Genomic DNA, 16,242 nt, shown 5'->3' with positions numbered 1-16,242 from the left:
GGAGAGTCAGCTGATGGGGCTGCTGACCAGCCCGAGATGCAGCCCCTGCTGCCGTGCAGGTCACTGGTGTGGAGGTGGTGTCGCTGTTACACTGCCCTGAGCACAGCGAAGAGGGGGCTTGAAAGCAAGGGGGGCAGTCAGAGACCAGTGGCAAATGTCAAAGGGACACGGGAGCCGGGTCAGAGAGACCTCACTAGCCAAAGTTAGGACCGTCTGAGCATCAGAAAGAATAAAGGAACGGATTGTAGCACGCAGCTAAAGTCGAGAATCCTTCGGGACCCTCAAAAGAGGGAGTCGGGTGGGAAGGTGTCTGGGTGGAAGCTCGCTGCCGACTACGTGTGCAAGACCGGTACAGATAGAAGGCCACTCTGCAGCCAGCCGGTGACAGGGGGCCCGGTAAGCGTCCTCATGGGCGTCAGGACGTTGGATCTCAGTTTGGGGAATGCAGTAGTGCCGGTGTCTGGGAGCAGCACCCACAGGTGACTGGCAGATTGCAAAGGGAAGATAAGGTGCCGACTGCCCCCCTGCACACCTGATCAGATGTAGCCTCACCGACAGCAGCAAACATGTTAGGTGCTTCCTGTGCAATCAGATGGGAAGATCCAACGTAACCTTTGCAGGATTCATGCATAGAATATTTTCAGCTAAATAGGACATGAGACTGTAAATCCAGAATTGTGGACAGCTGGCCTCAACTCAAAAAATGTCAGTATTGTGGAAGGAAAAAAAGAAAGTTTAAAAGATGCTGGGTTCGGGGAAAAGCCGCAAAGGACTGTGGGAGAGGCTGGAAGTCTGGATGGGGTTGTACGTGAGATGAGAATGTCACCGCGAGGTTAACTGTCTGTAGTCGGCGCTGGTGTCGAGGTTTTACGGCAAAGGGTGCATGTTCTCAGGAGTCCAGGCTGGAATGTTTAGGAGTGAGTGCAGCTTGCTTCCACATGTTAAGCCACCGATAAAGTGTGTGTGTGTGTGTGTGTGTGTGTGTGTGTGTGTGTGTGTGTGTGAGTGTGAGAGAGAGACAGACAGAAAGTAAATATAACAAAATAGTAAACAGTCTTGAGTCTAGGTGAAGGGTGTATGGGTATTCTTTGTACTATTCCTTCAAGTTTTCTATAGATTTGAACATTTTCAGACCAAAAGTTGGTTTAAAAAAAAAAAGTTTTAACTTAGAGAAGCCTGAACGTCTGCCTGACCTTGGCCACTGGCAGTGACTCTGGCATCTCTGAACGCAGGTGACGTCTTTCACGGCATCAACAAGGAGGATCACAGGCACGGGGTGCCGGCGGCCCCGAGGAACAGCCCCACAGGTCTGGTGCCGCTTCCTGCCCTCCCTCCCGCCGCCCTCTCTCCAGCCTCCGCGCCTCACCTTGCCAGTCTCGCAGCCCCGTCCTTCCCCAAAACGGCCGCCACCTCTCCCGGGTTTGCGGATTCACGCAAGAGCTTCTGCCCTGCTCCCGTGGCCCCCACCACAGACGGCTCCGTCAGCGCGCCTCCCAGCGTCTGCAGGTGAGCCCGGGCCGGCGGGGGAGGCCGGCGCGCTTCAGAATGGGTGCTGTGCGACCTAACCCTGCAGGACCGCCGGAGACACTCCGGCGCCCGGGGCCTCGCAGCTCACCAGCGGGGGACGGCAGCGGGGAGGGGCGGGCTCCGGTCTCGGCCGGTTCCGCAGAGCACAGGGCCACTGTGGGTCTGTGCGCAGACCGCCGGCAGCGGCAGGGGGCCCGTGGGTGTTTTGAAGTCGTGTTTGTTACACACTGAGCAAAGAACAATGCAACGGACACTCAACAGCTTTCTTTAAAAAGTCAGTGTTCGTTACCTTTGAACTTGCTGCCACTCCCCCGCCCTGACATCCCCCAGGATGAAATGGTGGTGGGAGGGACAGTGGAGAGGCCGTGTGTGTGCATCTGAGAAGCCCCTCTGGGTGTGCCCGCCGGCCTGCGCCTGTCCTGCCTGCGGGGCCCCTGGGTCGTGCAGGCCCCACGCCTCGTTGGCGAGGGCAGGCTGGTTGGAAAGAACCGCCTCGGCCACCGCTCGCCATGCTCGCACCCCTTGAGGGGCAGGCTGCTTGCTGACGGGCCCTGCGCGGTTTTGCAGCGACCCCGACTGTGAAGGGCATCGCTGCGAGAACGGCGTCTATGACCCGCAGCAGGACGACGGAGACGAGACCGCGGATGAGGACAGCTGCTCCGAGCACAGCTCCAGCACCTCCACCTCCACCAACCAGAAGGAGGGCAAGTACTGTGACTGCTGCTACTGTGAGTTCTTCGGGCACGGCGGGGTAAGTGCCTTGGCCTCTCCTCTGCCGAGGGCCTCCTCGGGGGAGGGGCAGGTGCCGGAGAGCGCGCTTAAGTGCGTAAAATTAGTGTTTCGCCATGGGTGTTTGTAAATTGCGTGTTTAAATTAGAATTGTAAAATGTGCAAACTCCTTTGCAAGAATAATGTACCAGGTTGAATTCAGGGTATGGTTACACTGTGTGTAAAGCGTTATTTGCGAGCATAATTAAAATCAAGATACGGTCTAAAACAGTGGTTCCACTTCTAGGTTGTAGTTGTCGTAAAGAAATAATGACACGTAGTTTTGAGTATTTCGTCTCTGCATTTTTGCATCTGATTAGATAGGACCTACTAACTACCCGGGCGTGGGAATTGTTGAGTCCACACAGTGGACAGCCTGTACAGGCGGATTCCTCTTGCTCGACTGCACAGTACATTGAGACACATCCACGCTGTGTGGTGTGCCAGGACAGTCACTTCATCCGTACAAGCAGGTGTCAGCCGTGGTGTCTGGGGCTGGGCGGCGGGAAGAGCAGGGCCGGGAGCTGTTCTTTTTCTGCTTTAGTCTCTCCGCGTTTCCTCAGCTCACGCAGGTGTTTTTAGTAGTCAGTGAGAAGGCTTTTCGGCTCTGAAGAGGAAACCTGCGAGGGGATGGAAAAATGCTATAAACACATCTATTGATGTGAGAAGATAGTCACACCGTATTACATAAAAAGTAGATCAATAGTTTCTTTTTTAGTTTAAAAATAACCATTTGTGTACATAGTTGTACATCCTCTGCCAGATTCTTTTGTGAATATGTAAAGCTTGACAGGTCAGTGCCAAAATACTACCTTCGGGTAATTGGTGATGAAAGGTTTTTCTTTTTCTCGCCATTTGTTTCTTCTACTTAGTTACTTTTCCTGATGAACATGTGTCACTTGAGCAATAAAAATTTCACTTTTAATGCTACGGTCTGAAATTTGGTATATTCAAAATCATTAAAACTTGCATTTCGTCATGTTTCCGTTTGTCTTAGCCTCCTGCTGCGCCAACAAGTAGAAATTATGCAGAAATGAGGGAAAAGCTTCGTTTACGGCTGACCAAGAGGAAAGAAGAGCAACCTAAGAAAACGGATCAGCTCTCAGAAAGGGAGAGTGTGGTTGACCATCGAAGGGTGGAAGACTTGCTCCAGTTTATAAACAGCTCGGAGACCAAACCCGTGAGCAGCACCCGGGCCGCCAAGCGTGCACGGCATAAGCAGAGAAAGGTAAACAGAGGGTCTGCGCCAGGCGGCCTCCGGGGGGCCTCTGAGGTCGGGGCTGGGCGACAGCCTCCCAGTGTTGCTTCAAGAGCCCCTGACCACCTGCCAGCCTGAGCTGGACGCTGCTTCAAGACGCAGGTTGTATTTTCAGGCCGTGGAGCCCCGTCCTGTGCCAGGGGTTTGTTAATGGCTCTAAAACAGGCCTCCAGTTCTTGTGCTGGCCAGCGTCGGGGCAGCAGCAGCCCCTCCGCCTCTTGTCTGTCGAAGGAACTTCTTTCCCAGGAAAGCAGAGGAAGCAGCCCTGGCTGTCGAGGCCGGGGCACTGTGGGCTTCTGGAGACTGGGGCTGAAGAAGCGCCTTGGACCCGAGGCTGGTACAGGGCCCCGAGCGGTCCCACTGGCAGAGGGGGATCGGGGGTACCGCTCAAAGGAGGGCCCGCACGTGGCAGTGACGTCGAGAGTAAGGAGGCCACCACACCGTTAGGGCAGGGGCTGCCACGACAGCAAGTAGCTGCCGAGACTGGCCAGGCTGGCCCAGTGGTGAGCTGCGGCCGGACCTGAGCGTGGTCTCAACGCGTGAGTGTGATGCGCAGACTGTGCCGCTAGGCGAGAAATTGTATCCGTTACTTCCTGCGACGTTGAAAGTGATGGGAACAGCATCTCCTCTAGGGCTTCCTCCCCGCCCCCGTCAGTTCTTTTGGAGGTTCTTCCCGGTTTCAGCTCCCTGAAGGTGTCAGGCTCCACGAGCCCGCCTCAGCAGGCAGGTGTGGGCTGTGCCCAGAGGGGACTCGTCAGGACCACAGGGCTCTGACTGTAGGATGGGTTGCTTTGGGAGGGCGTGAGGCCCCTGTGAAGGAGGAGACATGCCCACAGTGGACCCAGGGTCGGGCCACTTGTCGCGTGGTGTTGCTTCCAACTTCGTTGCCGTGACTCTTAAGGTAGCTGTGATTGAACTGAGTGGATTCACTGCCGCTGTTGTACCCACCCCTGGTCCTGAGATAGGTCTGGATTGGCCACAGGTCTAACTAGGGGGCTTGGAGGGAGCGGCCTGCTTCTGCCCCAGACCTGGTGTGGGGAGAAGGTGTGTTCTCCACCCAGGGGTGTTTCAGCGCCCGGGGTCCCAGGTGGTCCGAGGCCCCGGAGACTGTCGCCACTGGGCTTCATCGGAAGCCTCCGGAGTGGCTCAGGTGCTTTCAGGGCTGCCCCCACCCGGACTCCTATCCTCTGTCCTTGCAGGCGGCCTGGATCCAGACCATGCTGCAGGTGCATCCCAGGTTGTCCTCGGCACCCGCTCACACCCTTCGTGCTCTCTGCCGAGCACCTGGTTTGCAGAGGGACCCACAAAGCTGCCTTGTCTCTTGTTGGCCGGCCAGTTGTTGAAATGAAGGCAGCGCACCCCGGGGTTGGATTCATTGTAGAGTCTGTCCTGTGGCAGGTCGGGCCTGCAGACTGGAGGCCCTGGAGTGCCTGCAGGGGCCACTGCGGGAGACACGGTGGGAGTTTGTCTGTCAGGTGCTGCCTCCAGCAAAGCTTTCCTTTAACAGATGGAGCAAGGATTTTAAATAATCTTTACTTGAATTGTCAAGTTACATTTTTCTGAAACCTGTCATTGAATTTTTAACCTAATTTTATGTTTAAGTTATTTAGCAAAACAAGCAAGCTGTCTCTTAAAAAATATTGCCTTCTGAAACATCATGAAAAATATTTAAATTCGGAAGGACCTTTACATTTTCCCACGGAAAATGTTTTTTTCAGAGATTCTCACGATCATGAGCCTTGCTGGAGCCCAGTGATGGAGGAGCCGTTCTCCTTATTCTCAGTGGGTTTTTGTTTGTTTTCTTTTTTTTTTTTTAATATTTATTTATTTGGCTGCCCCGGGTCTTAGTTGCGGCACGCAGGATCTAGTTCCCTGACCAGGGATCGAACTCCGGCCCCCTGCATTGGGAGTGCGGAGTCTTAACCACTGGACCACCAGGGAAGTCCCTCGTTTGTTTTCTAATCAGAAGGAATCTTTTCCATATGTGCTCCTGCAATGTGTGTCACTAAAAAAATACAATCTTCGCTTGAGTTGAAAATTAATTTCCTGCCAGTTGGACAGCAGAAATAACCTTTGTCTGTTTGCCACGTCATGTTGAATATTTTAGGAAGTCATTTGCTCTATCACACAAGTGAAAATATATTGGGAATTTTACCTGCTAGGGTGGGAAAAAGAAATTTCGAGCTTTTCAGTACACATTTTCTTGAATGTCGCTTTGACGCACATGAACGCATCAGCAGCATTCCCCACCTGGAAAGGTTCTGGGGCACCTGTGCGGCTGTGTAAATGCTGCCTCGCGATCAGTCTTGTTCTTGTCCAGTTCATCCCCCGCCTGCCGCCGCGCACCGACGGGAGAGCCCACGCAGGGCAGGAGCACGGCAGCTGCTCTGACCTCGTCCTCTGTGCCCGGGGCTAGGTCGGAGGCTACAAGGGATGTTCTGTTGACTGCCACCCCCTGCTTTGATGGAGGTGTGTTTTAAGCTTTTGACCTGTCACAGCCCCTTTCAGTGTTTCTATTCTTATCGCGCGATTCAGTTTCATCTCACTTTTGTGTGCGTGTCTTACTTTTTTTAGAGCACTTACTGTTGTCCTAAGTTGCCTTTTCCTTTCACGTCGGCAGCTGGAGGAGAAAGCACGCCTGGAAGCGGAGGCCCGGGCCCGGGAGCACCTGCACCTGCGAGCGGAGGAGCGGCGGCGGGAGGAGGAGCAGCAGCGGCTGCAGGAGGAGCTCCAGAGGCTGCAGGAGCTTCAGAAGCTGAGGGCCGTGAAGAAGAAGAAGAAGGAGAGGCCAAGGAAGGCCTGTCCCGAGCTGGACATGCTCGCTCGGAGTCTGCAGGCGGCCGCGGAGGCTGTGCCCGGCTCTGAGAGCATGCACAACGGCTCGCTGGAGCCGAGCGAAGACCCGGAAACTTCCTCTCGCTCCCCCTCCAGACACGTGGACCATAGAGACACGGGGCCGGGGCCGGGGGCCGACGCGGACGCCCCCGACCCCGTGGCCGCCAGAGACTCCAAGCTCCTTCTGCCGAAGGGGGTCAACGGGAAGCAGCAGCAGCCGCTGTCCTTCCTCCTGGACATGATGCATCAGCACAAGGAGGGAAACAGCAAACAGAAGCGGAAGCACAGCAGTAAAGCGGGCGGCGAGCCGGCGAGGAAGCCCCTGGAGCCGCCCAGAGCCTCAGAGGCCCAGCCCCGGCCCCGGCCCCAGGCTGAGCCAAAGGCCAGAGTGCTTGACCTCACGCCCCTGGCGGAGCACAGAAGGGAGGAGAGGAAAGTCAACAGCAACAACAACAACAGAAAGCAGCTGAACCACGTCCGGGAGGAGAAGCCGAGCCCGGGCCCCGCGGAGCCCGCCGCGCCCAGCGAGCACCCGCAGAGCAGCAAGCCGGTGCCAGCAGACTCTCCGCAGCCCAAGGGCAAGAGCAAGAAAAGCAAGAAGAAGAAGGGAGACAGAGGCAGCGGTTCAATCGGTAAATAAACACAGAGCAGAAGGGGGCGCGTGTGTAGCTGGGGCATCGTGGGACGAGGAGGGCGCTGGGTCGGGTGCCTCTCAGGGTCCACCCTCCTGGAGGTGGGTGCTGCCGTCCGTGTCGCGGCTTCGTGCTTTGTGTGACCTCTGCACCAGCCATGAGGGACGCGTAGGCATTGTTGTTATATTTGGTTACCTTGAAATAATTTTAGACTTCCCGCAAACTACAGGAAAGAGCACGAAGGATTCCCACATACTCCCGTCAGCTCAGCGTGTCACCACACTTGCTGTGTCCTATCTCTCCCTCTTGGTTACTTTTCTGAACCAAATGAGAGTGCCCTTTTACCCTGAAATACTGCTGTGTGCATTTCCTCAAAACAAGAGATTAGATACAGCAAGATACAGATGGGAGGGGGCACGATGTCGTCGTTGATTTTAACAACTAAACAAAATGGTTACAGTCGGAAACAAAGGAAGCCGGCTGCATTTCCTAGGAGTCCCTGTGGCTGTACTAAATGTGCTGCACTAGGTCCTCTGTGGGGAAGAGACCTACCAACCCTCAGGCTAGAGAAGGAACCCTGAACAGACACAGAGGGCAGGTGCGCCGGCCGGTCTCCCACCGCGGTGGGAGCAGGCAATTCTGAAGCCAACCGTGTGTCCCCCCAGGACCGCAAGGCAGGAGACACACTGTGGACCGCGGGGAGGGGGCTGCAGGGAGCGCAGTGTGGTTGTTAAAATCAAGAAATTAACACTGCCGCAAGACTGTTACCTAGCTGTAGGCTTATTCGTGTTTCTCCGTTCATCCCTTTCACGTCCTAGGAAACAAAGTTTTCTCCTGACACAGGATCCAACCCAGGGTCACGCGTCATATCTCTTTAATTTCCTTTAATGGGCCAGTTCCTCAGTTTCTCACAACCTGACATCTCTAGAGAGCATGACCCATCCATTTTTTAGAGTAAATGACTATCTAGAGTAATTTCAGTTTGGTGCTGTTCCTTCACAGCCAGGTTCAGATTACGCAGCGTTGGCGGCAGCGCCTTGGGGGCGACGGGTCTGTGTTGGTGGGTGCCCTGCCGTCAGGAGGCACACTGCCCGGTGGTGGTAACTCTCCTCCTGGGCCGTGGTGCGTGCGGTCGGCCTGTCTCTCCTCTGCCAGGCTGACACCTGACCTGTGCTCACCCGGAGTGTCACATGGGGAGACGAGTCCCTTACACCGTATCAGACGTTCATCCACTACTTTTAGCATCCGTGGACGACAGTGTTGCCCAGGGGGATTATTACTGTGCTCTTTGCCTGCATAATGGTGACTTTTCTGATGTCATTCCTTCTCCCTGTCTTACTCAGCGTTCTGTAGGAAGAGCTCTCCTTCCCCACGTATTTTTTTCATTTACTTCATTATTTATACAAGGGCGGGTTAGTAGATGCTTTCTTTATGCTATAGGTTATAATCCTTTGCTAACACTTATTTCGATGCCCCCAGATTCAGTCGGTGGGAGCCCCCTCTGCGTGGCCTCTGCACCCCGTTGTGCTTTGAGCACTTCTGTGCACAGTTAGATGTCCCGGCTCTGAGACCCAGAGCTGGTGTGTGGTTGGCAGGGCCTAGGAGGGGGAGCGAGTGTGTGTACGCAGGCACGTGTGCACTCCTCGTGCCCCCCCCCCCCCCCCCCCCCCCCACACACACACACATCTGTGTCTTTCGGTATCTAATCTCTGCAGTAAAAACCACCCGTTCACCCTGACAACTGCAGTCCGGCTCCGGTGCCACTGCGCTCCCTGCAGCCCCCTCCCCGCGGTCCACAGTGTGTCTCCTGCCTTGCGGTCCTGGGGGGACACACGGGTAGCTTCAGAATTGCCTGCTCCCACCGCGTGGGAGACCGGCCGGTGCACCTGCCCTCTGAGTCTGTTCAGGGTTCCTTCTCTAGCCTGAGGGTTGGTAGGTCTCTTCCCCCCACAGGACCTAGTGCGGCACATTTAGTACAGCCACGGGGACTCCTAGGAAGTGCAGCTGGCTTCCTTTGTTTCTGATTGTATCTATTTTGTTTTGTTTCCCCTCCTTAATCCTGATTTCTTTTTCCCTATCCCATTCCTACTTAGTTTCTTATTTGCTTTTCTGTTCTTTACACAAAAGGTTGGCATATTAGAGACGCCTTTTCCCGTGGCTTTTTCCCCACATCCTGTATTCCAAAGGCCCTCCGTGTGCGTCCGCAGCTCTTCCTTGCGCTTTCAGGTGCTGAGTGGGCTCCGCTGGACACTGCCCCGCTCTCGGGGTTTGTAATGACACACAGCGGGGCGGAGCGCAGGTGCTCTGCGTGGGTGTTTCTGCGGGAGTGCTGGGTCACAGAGGTCAGTGCAGACAGGGCTTGTTGATGTGGCCTGGTCCTCTGAACCCTGCATTGCACTCCCACCCTGTCGAGCCCCTGTTTGGCCACAGCCTCACCAAAAGAGTGTGTTGTCAGGCTTTGTAACTTGAGCCCGTCTGTTAGGCGCACTTATTCCTGAAGTGTCATATGCAGTTTTCTCTAATTATAGTGAGGTCATATTTTTAAGGGCTGTTTCTATATCTCTTTTGTGAATTTTCTATTCATAACTTTTTCTCATTTTTTAATTGGGTTTTTGCTCTTTTCCTTCCATTTTTTAAGAGTTCCTTATGAATTGGGGATATTGCCCCAGGTCGTTAAGTTGTCTTTGACTCTGTTTCCAGTGCTTTTTAGCCAAGCACAAGTTTTCTCTTTTACTTTACATAGTTCACTCTGGATTTTAAATAGTTGTCAGGTGTGATTGTTTATACTAACACGAAGGTTAAGGAGGAATGTGCCCGAGTTTTTTTCTAGTATTAGCGTGGTTTCACTTAGCTCCCCGACACATTTAGTTGGAGTTTATTCTTTTGTATCGTGTGATGCGTGAATCCAGCTTTATCTTCTACAAATAGTTAGCCAGTTGTCCCAACGCCAGTTATTAAAAAGCTCATCTTGCCTCGGCGACTCAGGGTGCCACCATGTGCTGCACCGTGTGTCCTCAGGTCTGTTCTGGAATTTCTCTTCTTTCCCTCTGTGTTCATTCACTCGCCATTACTGCATTGAGTTGCTACTTCAGGGGTTCTGTACACGTTAATGACTTACAGGACTCTTCTCTCCTCACAGCCTTTTTCAGTGTTTTCCTGGCTGTTCTTTCATGTTTGTATTCCCATAAGAACTTTGGTGTCAGTGTGCCTAGCTCCCTTTAAAAAAAAGAAAAAAACAACCTTGTTGGTATCTTTATTGGTATCGCATTAAATTTATAAGATAATTTAGGGAGAATTGGTGTCTGTGATGTTGTTCGTCCTTCCCAAGAACAAGGGGAGTTTTTCCATTTGTTCAAGTCTACTTTATGTCTTTTAGGAATGTTTTAAATTTTCTTTTATAGGTTTTTCACATTTCTTATTGAGCTTATTCCTAAGTATTTAATCTTCCTTGCTTTTAATTTTAACGGGGTGTTTTCTACAATCATACCTTCCAACTCCATCCAGTGCAGTAGCCAGTCACATGTCACCCCTGAGCACCGAGGTGTGGAAGGTCCAAATTGTGCAGGTTGTGAGTGTAAAAACATAACCAGATTTTGAAAACCTAGTATGAAAAAAAAAGGAATGTAAAATAACTCAGTATATATATACGTATATATATTTGGGGGGGCGTGGCTGCACTGGGTCTTCATTGCTGCACGCGGGCTTTCTCTAGTTCAGGCGAGCGGGGGCTACTCTTCGTTGCAGTGCGCGGGCTTCTCATTGCGTTGGCTTCTCTTGTTGCGGAGCACGGGCTCTAGGCGAGCGGGCTTCAATAGTTACAGCGCACAGGCTCAGTAGTTGTGGCACACAGGCTTAGTTGCTCCATGGCATGTGGGATCTTCCTGGACCAGGGATTGAACCCGTGTCCCCTGCATTGGATTCCTTTTTTTTTTTTTTTCAATATCTTTATTGGAGTATAATTGCTTTGCAATGCTGTGTTAGTTTCTGCTGTACAACAAAGTGAATCAGCTATACGTATCCATATATCTCCTCCCTCTTGCATCTCCCTCCCTCCCGCCCTCCCTATCCCACCCCTCTAGGTGGTCACAAAGCACCGAGCTGATCTCCCTGTGCTGTGCAGCAGCTTCCCACTAGCTGTCTGTTTTATGCTTGGTAGTTTATGTATGTCAGGGCTACTCTCTCATTTCATCCCAGCTTCCCCCCGCCCCCCGTGTCCTCAAGTCCATTCTCTACGTCTGTGTCTTTATTGTTGCCCTGCCCGCTAGGTTCATCAGTACCTTTTTTTTTAGATTCCATATATGTGTGTTAGCATACGGTATTTGTTTTTCTCTTTCTGACTTACTTCACTCTGTATGACAGACTCTAGGTCCATCCACCTCATTATAAATAATTCAGTTTCGTTCCTTTTTACGGCTAATATTCCATTGTATATATGTGCCACGTCTTCTTTATCCATTCGTCTGTTGATGGGCATTTAGGTTGCTTCCATGTCCTGGCTATTGTAAATAGTGCTGCAGTGAACATTGTGGTACATGTCTCTTTTTGAATTATGGTTTTCTCTGGGTTTATGCCCAGTAGTGGGACTGGACTGCTGGGTTGTATAGTAGTTCTATTTTTAGTTTTTTTAAGGAGTCTCCATACTGTTCTCTGTAGTGACTATATCAGTTTACATTCTCACCAACAGTGCAAGAGGGTTCCCTTTTCTCCACACCCTCTCCAGCATTTACTGTTCGTAGATTTTTTGATGATGGCCATTCTGACCGGTGTGAGGTGGTACCTCATTGTGGTTTTGATTTGCATTTCTCTAATGATTAGTGACGTTGACCATCTCTTCATGTGTTTGTTGGCAATCTGTATGTCTACTTTGGAGAAATGTCTGTTTAGGTCTTCCGTGGCAGGTGGATCCTTAACCATTGTGCCACCAGGGAAGTCCCAGTATAATTTTTTACATCGATTACATATTGAAATGATAATCTTTTGGACATATTTAATTAAATAAAGTGTATATTACTAAAATTAATTTCAGTTGTTTCTTTTCAATTTTTTCAGCGTGGCTACTATGAAATCTTAAGTTATGTATGTGGCTCATGTTGTGTTTCTACTGGATGGTGCTCCTCTAACTGGTCATTTGTGTGTATGACAGCTGTTGCTTTCTGTATGTTAACTTTATATCTCCTACCTTAGCAAATTATTTCATTGTTTGAGTCTTACTGTTGATTCTCTGGGGTTTTCCAGCTACTCTATCATCTACTTGCAAATAGAGAAAGCTTTACTTCTCCTTTTCCAATTCTTATGCTTCTTGTTTTCTCTTGTTTAATTGCATCATTCTTGAACTTAATGGAAACGTCTGGTGTTTCTACATTAAGATTCTGGCTTTAGGGTAAGGTTTATATATTTTATCATGTTAAGAAAATATCCAACAATTCCTATTTTTCTTGAGTATTTTATCAGGAATGAGTGTTGAATTTTGTCAGAGGTTTTCTAGTATCTACGGAGATTAAACATAATTTTTCTTCTTAGACCTGTTATACTTCGTAAAGAATTAGGAAGCTTTTTTTGTTTGTTTTTCATTTTCAGTATTCTAGAGCAATTCACCTTCCATTGGGACTACTTAGGCTTTAATGATTTGACAGGAATCTCCTGTGCAGCCCCCCAGGCCGGTGCTTTTCGTGGGGAAGTTGCCTGATGGTATTCTCTCTGTCCTCTATGGTAATTGGTCTATTTAAGTATTTCTTTCTTCGCTGAGGTTAATTTTGCTAAACTGTATTTCCGTAGTAAATTATCTTTTCAGCCAGTTTTCCAGCTTGTTCACATAGATGTCTGCAAAATACATACTTTTTTTTTTTTAATTTATTTATTTATGGCTGTGTTGGGTCTTCGTTTCTGTGCGAGGGCTTTCTCCAGTTGCAGCGAGCGGGGGCCACTCTTCATCGCGGTGCATGGGCCTCTCACTGTCGCGGCCTCTCCCGTTGCGGAGCACGGGCTGTAAGCGTGCGGGCTCAGTAGTTGTGGCTCACGGGCTTAGTTGCTCCGCGGCATGTGGGATCTTCCCAGACCAGGGCTCGAACCCGTGTCCCCTGCATTGGCAGGCAGATTCTTAACCATTGCGCCACCAGGGAAGCCTGAGTACATACTTTTTAAAAAATTTCTTTCAGTGGTTATTTTCCTCTTGTCATTTCTTATTTTGTATGTTTGTGCCTTCTTTCTCCCTATTCTGTTTGACTCAGTTAAAGTTAATAGTTTATCTATATAATATTTTCAAAAGCCAGGCTCTTGATTTATCAGTTGGGTGTATACTGTTGTTTGTTTCTCTGCCTCATTAATCTCTACTTTTATCTTTTTTTCCTGTGCTTCCTTTTGTTTTACTTCATTGTTCTTTCTAACTTTTTGATTTGGGAATTGAGTTCATTTCTTTTCATTCCTTCATTTTTACTGATCAAAGTATTTAGCACCTTGAATTTTCTCTGATCATTCCTTTAAGTATATCCCACAGTGTATGATAATGTTTCCGTTTGGTTTCTTTTTTAGAAATTCAGCAATTTCCATGTGGTTTTCTTTTCCCCTTTCACCCAGTAGTTTAATAGGTGGCTTTTAGGTTTCCAGGTGGGAGAGCCCCGTTTATGTTAATAATTTCTACGTTTTGTACACTGTGATCCGAGAGTATTGTTTGTAATATTTCTGCTTCATGAAACTTACTGGTATTTTCTTTGTGACTAGTTTTTGTGACTGCTCTGTGTTCACTTGAGATACAAGTGTATTTTCTCTGCTATCATGGTATTAAACTAAATATATATTTATATCCATGATATGTCTTTGATTTAGGTTTAGGTTTAGGTCTTCTGTATCCTTACTTGTTTTTTGTCCTCTTGACATATATTCTGTTATTTATTATTGAGTTTCTGTGTTTTCTTGCATTTCCTGTAGTTTTGCTTTATAAAGGTGGTTTCTTTGTTACTTGGTACATAGTCCTAACTAATTTCTTATATTGAATTTGGTTTTTATTGTTTAAAAATGTCCTTTCTGTTGTGTTTCACACTTTTGGCTCGAATTCTCCTTTGTCTGAGATGGTGATTGCTACCCCTTCTCTCTGTTTCTGTTTGCCTGGTGGGGCACCTTTGTCCTCATCCCTTCATTTCTGGTCTGTCTGAGTCACTTGGTTTTAAAGGTCATTCCCTTGCATACAGCCGAGACACCTCAGTCCTGCCGTGTGAGCCACATTGACAGTCTTATCTACAGGTGAGGTGAGCCTGTTTCCATGTATTGATAGGACAGCCCTGACATTATTTTGTAATTATTAGATCAATTTTTTAATACATACATATATTATGTGTGTGTGTGTGTGTGTGTGTGTGTATTTTTTGGCCGTGCTGGGTCTTAGTTGTGGCCTGTGGGCTCCTTAGTTGTGGCATGAGCACTCTTAGTTGCGGCACGCATGCAGGATCTAGTTCCCTGACCAGGGATCAAACCCGGGCCCCCTGCATTGGGAGCGTAGAATCTTAGCCACTGTGCCACCAGGGAAGTCCTCTATTTTATATTTTATATTCGCTGATTCTCTCTCTGTGTGAGATGTTTGCCTTTCTTTCTGTATATCCTTGGTGTTTAGGAACGTTTGTGACTCTGTACCGGTGCTGCCCCTGCACTTACACCTCTAGTGCCCCATCCCTGCTCCAGATGGGGGCCTGTGGCACCACCTACTGCCTGGGGGACAGCCGTGCGCGGACCCTGTTTTCTCTCCTCTGCCCGCTTGTGCTGTCCTTTCTCTTCCCATTTTTCAGCTGCGTTTGTTTCTGCTTTGTCAGAGCGCATAGTATTTGTAGGTTTGCGCGTGAATACATTAGGTGCCCGTGTTGGTCCTCGTGTAGCGGTGTTCCCAGGCGCGTGTCCTCAAGTAGGGGTCAGGGGCACAGAGTCCTCCAAGCTCTGGCGAAGCAAGCTGTTTCCTGTGGTCTGAACAGTGAACAGACAGCCTGGCGGGTATGAAATTCTTTAGGTCGCTCTTTCTTTCCACGCTGGTTAATAACAGTTTTGTTGTGAAAAATGTCTGTCTGATACTGAATCTGGTTATAGTTCTGTCCCATTTTTTTCTTGTGCCAAGATTTTTAATACCGGTTATCAGTTCTAATTAGAAGAGTGTTAGAAATCACTTTATAATGAGAGCACTCCCAGCAGGTGTGTCTGCTCTGTGTTTGCTTCTGTGGTTGAACCAACGCCTCTTCTAGAACTTTTTTATGGAATAACTTGAGTTTGGCCTTTCTAAGACTTTACCTTCTTTACATCTGTAAACACTCCTGGCCCACCTCACCTCTCCTCGTGCATCACTGTTTCCTTGATCAGGGTCAGCCAGTGGGCCTCCAGGAGATGCCTGTGGTAGGTGTGCAGCGGAGGCCTGATGAACGAACGGTCTCAGTGGCTGGGAAGGAGCGTGTTGTGAGGGTGACTCGTGCGGGCTGGTGGCCTGGACCAGGGAGCCTGGGCAGGGGCTGGGGGGGCATCCCAGAAGCAGCATCAGTGGGATGGAGACAGGCGTCTGCAACTGTTGACGAGGAACGTGCCCAACGTGGTGACGGGGCGACAGGTGGGACGTGAGTGTGAGGAAGGGGGTGGGGGGAGGATCATTTCTAGATCACTGTCAGAAAGGGAGCGGCCGCAGCAGATCACAGCGGCTTTGCCCGCCTTGGGGGTCGGCTGCCTGAAGGGTGGATGTACAGAGGAGGTGGCTTTATGGACGAGCCGCTCATGAAGGAGGTCTGGGGCGGGGTTGGTTTGGTGGTGTTGGTATCCAGGTGTGGCTGAAACCACAGGGGTACAGCGGCAGGGGGCGGAGTCGAGGAGGACCCAGGCCCCGAGCTGTCTGTGCGGGAGGGGCTGTGGTCGTGCAGGGGGGTGTGCGGGGTCTCCTCGGTGGCCGGCGTTGCCGTGAGCTGGTGGATGTGAAGGCACTCCGCATGGCGCTGGGAGTCTTCAGCAGTGTTAGCTGCTGGTATGCAGGTAAACCACACCTTCATTACGCCGCTGTGCAAATGCCCAGTGATGGGAGGAACGGGGGTCCTTTACCGAGGCTTCCGAAAAATTGTCCCTTGCTAAGGTGGGGACAGGGAATGGAGACTGGCTTTAACAGAGCGCTGTCGGTGGTCTGCACTCATCCATGAGTGGAGCCGGGTGCTGTACGTACACCGCCAGTGCCCCCCAGCACCCATGTGTGCCCGGATGGAGCCTCTGAGC

General features: G+C 50.4%; 1 protein-coding gene across 6 annotated transcripts in view; it reads left to right on the top strand.

The window, feature by feature from the left end:
• The window catches only part of FAM193A (family with sequence similarity 193 member A), a 104,494-nt gene that overhangs the window by 73,171 nt on the left and 15,081 nt on the right, over positions 1 to 16,242 (top strand). For all 6 annotated transcript variants that reach the window (XR_003795604.1, XM_029235422.1, XM_029235424.1 and 3 more), the window contains 4 exons: positions 1,233 to 1,506; positions 2,095 to 2,278; positions 3,293 to 3,523; positions 6,174 to 7,020. Coding sequence is in view for 5 of the 6 variants with exons in the window: in XM_029235422.1 (XP_029091255.1) it covers positions 1,233 to 1,506; positions 2,095 to 2,278; positions 3,293 to 3,523; positions 6,174 to 7,020 (1,536 nt within the window). In the remaining variant the exon portion in view is untranslated. The remainder of the gene's footprint in view (positions 1 to 1,232; positions 1,507 to 2,094; positions 2,279 to 3,292; positions 3,524 to 6,173; positions 7,021 to 16,242) is intronic.

This window comes from Monodon monoceros, unplaced genomic scaffold (genome assembly GCF_005190385.1).
Source record: "Monodon monoceros isolate NGI ecotype Baffin Bay Population unplaced genomic scaffold, NGI_Narwhal_1 Super_Scaffold_20, whole genome shotgun sequence".
In the NCBI taxonomy this organism is placed as follows: domain Eukaryota; kingdom Metazoa; phylum Chordata; class Mammalia; order Artiodactyla; family Monodontidae; genus Monodon; species Monodon monoceros.
Note: the sequence above shows the minus strand (reverse complement) of the source record. Positions and strands in the feature narration are given on the sequence as shown.